We start from the raw sequence: 12,528 nt of genomic DNA, 5'->3' as shown, positions 1-12,528 counted from the left end.
ACATTGAGAATTGACTACCATGTTCTTCTTTTTAATATTTTTTTGAATTTCTTACTTTTATGTTCCTCAATTCATAAAAGACATGTCTAATTTTCTGTTGGGTTTGGGGAAGTAAGCATTCCTTTCTCTGCAAACTGTGGTGAACACCATATGTAACTGTCACTAGATCACTTTCTTACAAGGTTCTCTTTTTCCAACCTCTCCTTTTCAAGTATCTCTAAAACACACACACACACACACACACATATACACACACACATGCACGCACACACACATAGCACCACTTTCTCCAGTGGTCTAAGGGTAACTGGTGCTCTGACTCCTAACCCTTCCATAAAGGCACAGAACCCAAGCGATGCTCCTTGGTGGCCTCTCTCATTAGGCACAGCTTCCATCTTTACTTGGCCTGTGATGCAAGTTTCTCAATGAATTTCTCACTCTCTAAGACTCAGTTGACACCACTTCCATTATCTTCTTTCCTACATTCTGAGTGTCTATGCTCTTTGGAGTTTCTTCACTGCCTTCTAATGGGGTTTCATGAAGTTACAAATATCTACACACACACACACACACACACACACACACACATACTTAACATTCCACGGGCACTGCAAACTGACTCATGTTGGCCTTTTTGGAAAGAAACTGAACTATGTAAGTGTCCAGGGCTGCTCATCATTTAACCATGGGTCATATTTTAATTGTGCATTTCCTCCCTCCCTTTCTTTTTAACACTAGCCTATGGCTACCATCTGATTAACCAAAACAGATGCCCATCCTCTGCATGAGGAAAGTCCCTTTCCCCTTATTGCACTGTTGCTGCATGTGAGGTCTGTTCCTCCTCCTTTCTTCTTTTCCCTCTTACTCTATTACCACTTGTGGATTTCAGAGGTGGGGCCTCTGGTTCTCTTACCACCTCTCCTTCCACTCTGTGTTAGGGAGACCTTGTGCACATGCCATCTTCTCTGTTATATCTCTCTAAAAATATAACAAGCCACAGAAATGTCTACCAGGGTGACCTGGAACAACACATGGGGTCTGGGTTTTGTTGCCAAGGATGATCAAAGAGACCACTTCATTGTTCGAGTGATTTTACCTTGAAATTACTTTGGCCGGGCATGAGGAACTAATGGTGTCGGCCTCTGTCTTCCCTTTGACTAATGAAGATCCTAGTTAAAAGACATCCACTCTTTGTTCTTCTCCTCTGGATATTTGTTTGATTTTACCTCAACCAGAGAAACATTGTTGCAGACACCATAAACTGTGCTGAAACCAGGATGGATACCAGAGGCAGACGCTCAGCAGCCAGGCCCCTGGTGGCTGCTCAGAGTTTGTGCTCAGCTCCCCCTGCAGTTTCTGCCACTGTGTCACCCAGAGCACAGTAGTACACAGCCGAGTCTGACTCTTGGATGGAGGCTTTCTCCAAGTTGAAAGAAGTGGCTTCTTTATTGTATGTGGCTTCAAAACCTTTATTGCTGACCTTATCATTGGTCTTCACAGCTTTCAGGAGGAGCTGTAGACCTTCTCCAGGGTATTGAACGTACCAGAAAAGAGCAGGGTACCTTGTGGATGAGTAAGTGCAGTTTATAGTCAACAAAGCCCCTTCTGACATGGTCACATGGCTTTCCATCTGGGTCACTGAGTCTGCATGAGTTTTTCCTTGAGGGGAAAAGAGAACTGTGTCACTTTGGTGATAAAACTCTCAGAAAAAAAATCATGGTTAAAGAGTATTCTGAAACAATAGAAGAAAGAGTCCAAATTTTAAAAGTCATTTCACTTACCAAGTATCAAGAGCATCACAGTCACTAAGGCTGGAGAGGCATTCATCTTTAGAGTCAGTTAAATAATGTTCTTGATTCTTAACCTGAAGAATGTTGAAGTCATAGTGAAATGATGAACCTAAACCTGCAATTCACACAGGAAGTGAGCTAGTGTTAGGGAGCTGCACCCCCTAGTGGGCAGGGACTAACCTGGGGGAAACGATTTCCTGGACTCCTTCTAGAATTCAGCTGTGTTCCAATCCCTGACATTATTCATAAGCACACATCTGTCTTCAGGTAGCCCTTGTAAATGTAATGCACAGGTATAATAACCACTAAGGTCTTCTTTATTTTGGGGATTCTACCTGATATGTAAATGCTTTAGTAGACCATCCCAGGGTGTCTCTGTAGCCCAGAAGTTACCAATACAGGCATTTTAATACAGGCTGTTATAAGCACAGGTATCAATTGTGGGCCAACCTATAATCCATGAAAGTCATGAGAGCATTATAGAAAGTAATAAGAAGTCAAGTTGTTATAGAGTGACTGTGTATTTTTTTATCACTGTGCCCCACATATAGAGCACTAATTGACATTTACTAGGTGCACAATTCAAATTTGTTAAATGAAGCCAAAAACATGACTAGGTGGCCTTGGTTGAGAAATCACTGTTAGGGGAAAGATCATGATTCTTGGAGCTCTCTCTCCACAGATTCAGATAAAGGAGCTCCTAAGACCAGAGTCAACCTGTTAATAGTTTCTGAGATACAGACGCAAGTAAAAATTTGAGGCCCAGATATCATTTGGAAGCCATATGCAGAAATACAAGCATCACATGGTTTCTCTCATATGAAGAAACTTTAAAAAGTTAAAAAAAAATATCTAAAAGTAGAAAAGTGACAATCAGAAGATGAAGGGGCCTGGTGGGAGGGGTCACGGTACAGTGTAATGGAGAGTTAAACAATGGAGAACTGTTCAGGATCAAAGCACATTATATTCATGTATGGAAATGTCACAGTGAAATTCATTAAAATTTATACAATTAATATATATTAATAATCATACTTTTTAAAAGAAAAAAAATGATACCCAGGCCCAAATATTATTGAGTTCACATACCCCTTCCTCTCCACCACCTTACATAAGCCTTCACAGTCACATTGACAGAAACTGACACAGAGCTAGTCTAGAAATTCTGGAAAATTAGTTACAAATTCTATTCTGGGGCTGGGGCTATAGCTCAGTTGGTAGAGTCTTCCTTTGCATGCACAAGGCCCTGGGTTCAATCCCCAGCACCACATACACACACACACAAAATCAAAAATTCTATTCTGATAGATGACAAGAATGAAAATAGGTTGGGATCATACTGTGTTGGAACAGAACAGTATAGCATAGAGTTTCAGTTTATCAAAGTAAAAAGCTTTGCACAGATTTGTGGTTGTACAACAGTGTGACTGTACTCAATACCACTGGACTGTGCGCATGCAAAGGTGGAGTAAAAAACTTCATGTTATACATATTTTACTACAATTTAAAGTATATTTTTTAATTGAAAAGATTCTTCCCTAAAGATTTCTACACACATCCCTGCTTTCCAAATGAAAATATAAGAAAGTTACAATACAGGATTGCTCATTAACCAACCACTCAACCACCACCAATTCAATCTTAGGGCATGAGAAAGTGGGGTTAGACATGCAAGGAGTAAATCAGAGATAAGGAAGATTTGGTATTGTGGGACATTGATGAAGCACAGAAGGCCTGGGGTGTGCAAAATGAGCCTCATGATGGCATCAAACGCTTTTGGAGGAGAGGTAAAGAGAAAGACAAGAGCAAAGAGAGGTTACACACACTGTCCCTTGACAATGCCCCTCTAAGATCCAGTAATTATTGATCAATTTTTGGATAAAATTGGACCTGGTGTGTAGAGATAACATATGGAAACTGAGCTCCTTCATACTAAAGGCTGTTAAATGGCTGTTAAATGGAAGAAGTTCTCAGGTCAAAGTTTGTCACATAGAAGATAATCGTTGACCATTTTGAATAAATATGTTATTTAAGTGAATAGAGTTCTAGAAATCAAAATTCATTATTCTGTTAATAAACTGTCTTGTTTTTTAAGTTCTTAATTTATATATTTGCATCTCTGTTCAAGAATTAGTACTTTTTTATTATGCTATAATATTTGGTGTTGGATCAAGGTTTGGCTAGCTTCATAAAATAAATTCTCATTGTTTAAACAATGTATATACACTGAAAATTAACCACACCTTGAGAGGAAGAACATCTTAGCTATTAATCAATGATTTCTTTGTATTCAGAATTCTCATAAAAATGAACACAAAAGAAATTAAACATGTAACAAAAGAGAAATTCAATTGAAGATAAATATAAGAAACTTCAAAATATAATTGAAGAACATAAAAGTCCTTTAATAAGTTGAGAAAATTAGGAAAGAAGATGGCAGATTAGAGGAAGGGTGCATCTCCCATAATTCCTCAGCACCAGATTAACAATTTTGGAAAAATGCTCCCCAGTGAGGTGGGTACAAAGGGAACTCACCCAAATTCAGTATTAGACTGTAAATGATATTGTGGAGACTCAGAATGTCAGAAACTTTGAATAGAATGTAAAAAATAATGCATTAGAAATGCACCAGCTTTTCTGAGGGTGGCCAAAGAAAGGAGGGGGAAGCAGTGGCTCTTGCCCACGTCCCTGCACAGGCAATAGAATTTGGGGTTCCTCTCTGTGAAGCAGGCTGGCTGTAAAATAAAGCTAAGAAAAGAAGGTAGAAAAAAAAAACAACAACACAGGACACAGAAAGGAATTTTAGAAAGGGAGGGCAGGAGGGCTCTTTCACCTTATGGGTCGATTTCCACACTGGAAAGAGTAAGAGAACCCTCATTTGTTTTATTTATATAAGGAAACTTCAAAGGCTTTCTACAGAATGTTCTTCACCAAATAAGATAGGAGGTGGGCTGTCCAGTTTATGGGTCATGCCCAATTCTAGAGCTATGAGATCAGTCTTCTTAGCCCAGGGAAGACAGAGGTCACATGCATTGTGCAATCCATTGAGTGGGAGGAGACACAAAATAGCTTGCAATACCAAACCAAAATCTCCTTGGCTCAAGGCCTAGTGAAAACCTCTCAGATAGCTCAGGGGTGGCTCCCCACAAGTGGCATTGAGAAGATGGCATGGCAAATAATAACAAAAATAAATTAATTAATTGTTAAAAAAGTTAATGTTTAAAAAAATTGTTTGGCTTGGGGGAACCTTTATATTAGAGCAGAATGCTAAATTTAATGAACACAGAGTCAGTGGGGAAAGTGGTTCATTGCAACAAGTCAATAATTGCCAGGACCCCTGAACAGATAGCTCAGCAGGATCTGAGATTGTTGGCCCAGAGATGACTACAGGCCCAGTAGGGAACTACTAATTAATACTGCCCAGTAGTGAGCAGAGACAAAGCAGGGACACATCAAGGAAGTAGACAGCAGCTGCATATTCTGACCTTCATTATATGCCTGAACCAGAGTGAATAAAACAGGCACAAAGAAAACCTTTGTTGTTGGCATCCCAGAAGAGTTATTAGGAAGACACCTATAGTGCCTACACAGGAGTGTCTACACTCCAGAGTGGCCACCTGGTAATTCACATTCATAGCATTGAAGGTGAAAAATGTAGAGGGTTAGACTTTATGACCTAAAAATGGCTTTTACTGGAGGCCCCAGACATCCAGATGTCCAGCACAGACTGGCAGCTCCCTAACAATATGAAGTGTGGATTAAATCTCAAATACCCACCACCAGAGTTCCAAAATTCACCCAAGACTAAACCCCAACTTCTGGAATTCCAATGTAGAAATATGCATCACCCCCACTACAGCATTACACAATTCACCAGCACTCCCCAGTCTCTCCCAACTTATACTGAACTTAATAACCCCAGCCCTTGATTCAAGGGCTATAGAGCTTAAATAAATATAAAGAATGAAAACCCATTCCTGCAAAGCAGGTTTGACCACCATAGTGGAAACAAGCCTTCTATTTCTCTTTTTTTTTCTTTTTCCTCATCTCTTTTTTCTCTATATGTCCACTTATTACTTTTTTTTAAATTTAACTCTTGAAAAATTTTTAAACATCATTTTAGAATATTGTATTTTTTAAACTTTTTTCCATTATGCATATTTGTGTGTGTGTGTGTGTGTGAGAGAGAGAGAGAGAGAGAGAGAGAGAGAGAGAGAGAGAGAGAGAGTATGTATGGTTATGTGTTCTTACTGCATGAATATTTATATATTTACTTTCACATTAACAAGTTTCTTCTGCACACGTTTATTATTTAACCTTGATTTGACTTAAGTGCAGTACAATTACACAAGGGTTTGAGTTTTTTTGATCTCACATTTGCTGGTTTGTTCATATCTTGATTATTTTCCCTACTATTTCCCCTTCACCACTCTTACGCCCATGTGCACTGAATATTCCTGTTCCCTCTTCCTCTCTTTTTAAATATTTTCTGTTAATTTTTCATTTCTTCTTCTTTACCACCCAAATCTGCTACCTATCTCCTGCCTCTCCTCTGATCACTTTTTAAATATTGTACACTTAAAAATCACAGAATAGAGATACAGAGAAATCTCACATCTCAGTCAAGCAACAATGGCCCCCACCTCACACATGACCTAACCCCACCTGAACCTTAATATTATTTTAAATCACAATTAAGGAGACAAAAATCTGAAACCAACGACCAGGATCAAGGAGGAACGACCAGGATCAAGGAGGAACAACCAGTGGGGGACCTCAGGTTCCATCCCTTGAAATCTACTCATATATAAAAACACAAAGAATTGACCCCCTCCCAAATAGCTACACACAAAAGGACAGGTATATAAATAGAAAAGAGAATCTACTTCAATTGATGTGCAAGTCCAAGACCTCTGAAAACCTGAGGAAACAGGCAAACAAAACTACCCCCAAAAATCACATCCCCCAACAAAGGGTCCTGCAGATACGGAAGTGGACAAAATTCCAGAGAACGATTGTAAAAAAAAACTGATTAGTAAAATGTTCAATTAACTAAAGAAAATCTAAGGAATGAATTACGAGAGAAAATATAGGAAATGAAACAACACTTCAATAAAGAAGTAGAAACATTGAAAAGAAACCAATCAGAACTCCTCGAATTGAAAGACAAATCAAGTTAAAGATTTACTTGAAAGCATCACCTACAGATTAACTTGCATAGAGAATAGAACTTCAGCACTTGAAAATGGGGCACATGAGCTTGAGTACATGAACTACAATAAAGGGAAAAGAAATCATAGAACATTATAAGAATATACATGAACTCTGAGACAACATCAAGAGACCAAACCTGAGAAGGAGATTTCAAGCACAAATTAATCAGAAGATACAAAGAAGATTGCTTTATCCTGGTAAGGGGAACAATCCAACTAGAACAGATAGCTATAATAAGAATATATGCCCAAAATATCAGTGCACATAATTGCATTTAAAAAAATTCTCCTGGACATTATATCTCAGATAGACCCCCACTACAATAATTCTGGGTAATGTCAACATACCCTTATCACCAATAGACAGGTCATCAAAACACAAAATCAATAAAACTATTTCAAACCTAAATAATATGAATTAAATCTGTCTAATATATATTTACAGACTTTTACACCCCCAAAGAGCTGAATATTTTGGCCCTACACCTTTGCCCCAACACCTTCTTCTCAGCAGCTCATTAAACATTTTACAAAATGGACCATATTCTAGGTCACAATGTAAGTCTTAGCAAATAAAAATAAAGTTGATATAAACCTGCTGAGAGCCAAGGCTGAGTCTGTATGGCCCCTGGCATTTTGCCAACAGTATTGATTGACAGGCAAGGCATTACTATCCGCTTCTGCCGCAACTTTAGAGTTCTCGCACTATTTTGGAGTTCTCTTGAGAATTTCCAGGATTCCCCGAGAGTTCCCATTGGTTGGGGAAGTGCAGGAGGAGGGATTTCCGGGAGAGATATTTCCGGCTGGGGGTTCCTGGACAAGCAGCCATGGCATTCGGGAGGATTCCCCAGGAGCTGTGTGAAGTGTTTGCCTTCAGTTCAAAAATAAAGTTTGTTCCTGCTTCAGTGGCTGGTGATTTGTGCCCAGCCAGACTGCGGCATAAACCTGTGCCTCCCATCAGAGTGTAACGACATGAAACTAGAAATCCACCGCAAGAAACAATAGAAACTACATAAGCACATGGATATTGAACAATACTTTTTTTAAATGAAAAATTATTAAAGTAGAAATAAAAGAAGAAATCAAGAAATTCTTTGAAACAAATGATAAAAGAGGTATAATAAGAAAGCAGTTCTAATAAGAAAATTTATAATATTGAGTGCCTATTAAAAATAGATCTCAAATAAATAAATTTATATCTCACCTCAAGGTCTTAGAAAAGGGAGAGTGAACTAATTCCAGACTCAGAAAAGATAGGAAATAATTAAGATTTGGAGCCAAAAATAATGAAATGGAGAATAAAAAACATTACACAATATTAATGCAAAAAGGAGGGGGTTCTTCAAAAACATAAATAACCTTAAGCCAAACTAATGAAAAGAAAGAGAAAAGACCCAAATCAACAAAATTAGAAATGAAAAAGGAGATATCACCACAGAAACTTCTTAAATCTAGAGAATCATTAGAAACTATTTGAAAACGTATACTTCAATAAACTGGAAAATATAGAAGACATTGACAAATTTCTACACATATATGACCTGTTTAAAGTAAAACAAAAAATATAGAAAACCTAAACTGACAAATATCAAAGAATGAAATTTAAAAAGCAATTAAAATCCTTCCAAGGAATATAAGCTCTGGACCAGATGGATTTTCAGCTGAGTTCTACCAGATCTTTAAAGTATTAATACTAGTATTTCTCAAATTATTCCATAAGATTGAAAGGGAGGAAAGACTCCCAAATACATTCTATGAAGCCAATATAACTCTGATACCAAAACCAGAGGCACATCAAAGAAAGAAAAGTACAAACCAAAAACCCCAATGAACACAGCTGTAAAAATCCTTAGTAGAATATTAGCAAACTGTGTATAAAAATACATCAAGATTATAATACACCATGATTAAGTGGATTTCATCCCAGAAATGCAAGATTAGTTAAACATACACAAATCAACAAATGTAATTCAGCACTTAAATAGAATTAAGAATCAAATAGAAACTAGAATTAAATGGAAATTAAGAATTAAATAGAAACAAGAATCACATGATCATCACAATACATGCAGAAAAGAACTGATAAAATCATACTCATGTCAATAATTCTGAAGAAACTAGGGTTGGAAGAAATTATCTTTAGGAATACTCCATCATATTGATGATGGCACTAGTGTTTTTAACAAGACATCTAAAACTCAAGAAATAAAACCAAGAATCAATAAATGGGATACCAGCCAGGTGTGGTGGTGCATACCTGTAATCCTACCAGCTCAGGAGACTAAAGTAAGAGGATCACAAGTTCAAAGTCAGCCTCAGCCACTTAGCAAGGCCCTAAAGCAACTTAGAGAGACCATGTCTCTAAACAAAATATTTAAAAGTGCTAAGGATTTTGGCTCAGTGGTTAAGCACTCATGAGTTCAATCCCTGGTACCAAAAAGGAAATGAAAAAGTGGAATGCCATCAAATTAAAAAGCTTCTGCACAGCAAAGGAAATGATTAAAAATGTGAAGAGAGACTGTACAGAATGGGAAAAAAATCTTGCCAATTGCTACTAGAACAGGCAATTAATATCCAGAATCTATAAAGAACTCAAAAAACTTAACACCAAAAAAACCAAATAACCCATTTAACAAATGGGCAACAGAACTAAACAGATTTTTCTCAAAAAGAAGAAACACAAGTGGCCAAATAAATAAATAAATATATGTTCAACATCTCTAGCAATTATAGAAATGCAAATCAAAACTACACTAAGATTTCGTCTCACTCCAGTCAGAGTGGCAATGACCAAGAACACAAACAACAATAAATGCTGGTGAGGACACTGGGGAAAGGCACACTTGTACATTGTTGGTAGGACTTGACACTAGTACAACCACTCTGCAAAGCAATAGGGAGAGTCCTCAAAAAACTAGGAATTTAACCATCATGTGACTATCCTACTCTTTAATATTTATCCAAAAGAACCAAAATCAGTATACTATAATGATTCAGCTACCTCTAAATTTATAGGAGTACAAATCACAATAACTAAACTATGGAGACAACACAGATGACCATAATAGATGCACAGATTAAGAAATTATCCTATATATACATAATGGAATTTTACTTAAAGAGAAAGATTGAAATTATTGCATTTGCTGATAAATGGAAGGAAATGAAGAATATCATACTAAGTAAAATAAGCCAGACTCAGAAAATCAAGGGTCAAATGTTTTCTCTCTTTTATGGAAGCTAGAGTAAAATAAAGAAAAGAAGGAGGGGAGGATTGGATATCATAAAGATGTAGTTAAGATCAATAGAGTAGAAGGAGGCCCAGAAGGAGAGAGGAAGGTATGGTAAACTGGAAAAAAATTAACTTTAAATACGTGCTATATGTATATATAAATACACCATATGATTTTTCAACTTTATGTGTAAGTAGAAATACACAAGCAAAAATAAATAGATGAGGGAATGGAAGACCAGTACAGTAAAGAATTCGGGGGAGAGAGGGAGGAGAGGAAGAAAAAGCGGGGGGGGGGAACATGAACCAAAATCAAATTCCATGCATATATGATTGTTTCAGGTTAAACCCAACTACTATGTATAATTATAATACTGTAATTTTTTAAAAGTTGAGAAAATTAGCATTTACCTGAATTAAAATTTAATAAATAAGTGGATATTTCATGTGTAAATATGTTCAATAGATATAATTCCAACTTTCTGTTAAAGCATTCTTTGGGTTTATATTTTTTTATTTAGTTTAGTGGAAGGTTATTGAATATGGAAAAATTAGGAAAGATTGGAACATTTATGTTGAAAAATAATTCTGCAATAAATTAGTAAAAACTTCACGGTAAACTTTACTGCTTAGAAGTGATTTGTCCTAACAGGTAGTAAAATTTACTTCTTTCTGTGACTGGCATAGAATGAAACAGAATAATAAAACTAAAAAAAATCAAGCAGGAAAATATTATACTAAAAGTGGGAATTTAATATTTTTTAAAGTATGGTAACTGTTTTAGGAGAAAATGATCCATTATCTACCTGTAAAGAGGTCTCTGTAGGGTGGATCCTCCACATTCCCAAGAGTCACTAGTTACTGAGCTTTCTATAGATGTGAAGGGTGAGAGGAAGCTTTCAGTATGGGAATGGGGCTCTTCCATGGTAGAGTTGTTGAGAAGATGTAAGGAACACTTAGAACAAATATTATAGCATAATAGACACTTTTAGAAAGTAAATGTGTGTATCTTTTACTCAAGGAAAGCAAACATAAGTCAAATTCATTAAATTGTATGAAACAGCATGACTTTTCTTAAACACACACACACGCACACACTGATTTCAAGGTCTTCCTTATTTTAAGATACACTAGAAATATAATCTTTATTCAATAAATTCTTAATGGAAAATTTGTTCTGAAAATCCAAGAGTTCATTCAGATTTTTACTACATTTCAGTCATAGGTTTCTGAACTACTCTAGTCATTTCTATAAGCTAAACTTTATATTCAAATGACAAATTCTTTATTGTGCTTTTTCTTCCCTTTTTATCTTCTGTCAAAAATTCTGAGCTGGGTGTGGTGGTGAACATCTGTAATCCTAGCAACTCGGGAGCCTAGTACAGGAGGATAGTGAGTTCAAAGCCAGATTCAGGAACAGCACTAAGCAACTCAGTGAGACCCTGTCTCTAAATAAAAGAAATACAAAATAGGGCTGGAGATGAGGTTCAGTGTTCAAGTGCCCCTGAGTACCAAAAAGAAAAAAAAAATCTGTATCCACGTTCAATCCAGAGATTCAGGACTATGGCTGATTTGATTAGTGAGAACTCTGATGTGGTCTATGAACCTAGAGAGGGGTTCCTCAGAGTGAGTGTTTTCCCTCCAACCCCAGAAATGAGCTGACACAGCCCTGCCACTTCCTGTCTGGGGTGGTAATTGTCTACCTTGGTCCCTACAGCAGGTGGCTGTCTCAGGCAGACCCTGGATTTTGTGCACCTCCCTCCAACAGTCCTCCTACTGTGCCCTCTCTCAGTGCACAGAAATACACCCCTGAGTCCCCCAGCTGTGAGGCTGAGATGACAAGCTGGATGGATTTGCTGGCCTTCTGCAAATTCACTGAGTAGCGACCTTCAGTGGCATTTTGCTGGCTGTAAGAGTTCTGAAGGATGAGGAAGACTGTCTCCCCACTGCTGGGCTGCTTGTACCAGAGGAGACCATAACGTGCATCACTGGTGTCATAGGAGCAGAGCAGGGTCACAGCCTCCTTTTCCTGCACCCACATGGCTGGCTGGGCCTGAGTCACCTTCTGGGCAAAACGGTATCCTGAAGGGAAAAGGACAGAATCAGAAAGTTCTGGACAAGTGGTGGGAACAAGAAAGGATATTTTTGCTCCCTGCTAACCCTCCCTTCTAAATCCCTTTAAAGCTAATCTGTCCCAGTCCCTTGGTCACAGAGGAGGCCCCTTCACACAGGGACCATCCCTACTCAGCCACATGGACACCATGATCAGCTTTAGCAGCCTGGGCAGCACCAT

The 12,528-nt window shown here is 37.7% G+C and overlaps 2 gene segments (V, D, J or C); both read right to left on the bottom strand.

Moving 5' to 3' along the window:
• Positions 1-225: 225 nt before the first annotated feature.
• Positions 226-1,909, bottom strand: LOC124106617 (T cell receptor alpha variable 9-2-like). The segment is given in 2 exon segments: positions 226-1,659; positions 1,782-1,909. Coding segments are annotated over 2 exon segments (381 nt in total).
• Positions 1,910-11,964: 10,055 nt separating this feature from the next.
• Positions 11,965-12,528, bottom strand: LOC124106605 (T cell receptor alpha variable 14/delta variable 4-like). The segment is given in 2 exon segments: positions 11,965-12,317; positions 12,480-12,528. Coding segments are annotated over 2 exon segments (402 nt in total).

The sequence above is a fragment of the Marmota monax genome, unplaced genomic scaffold (genome assembly GCF_021218885.2).
Source record: "Marmota monax isolate L192 unplaced genomic scaffold, Marmota_monax_Labrador192_F-V1.1 WCK01_AAM20220418_F8-fsc00482, whole genome shotgun sequence".
In the NCBI taxonomy this organism is placed as follows: domain Eukaryota; kingdom Metazoa; phylum Chordata; class Mammalia; order Rodentia; family Sciuridae; genus Marmota; species Marmota monax.
The sequence above is the reverse complement of the archived record's forward strand: the minus strand, read 5'-3'. Positions and strand labels throughout refer to the sequence as shown.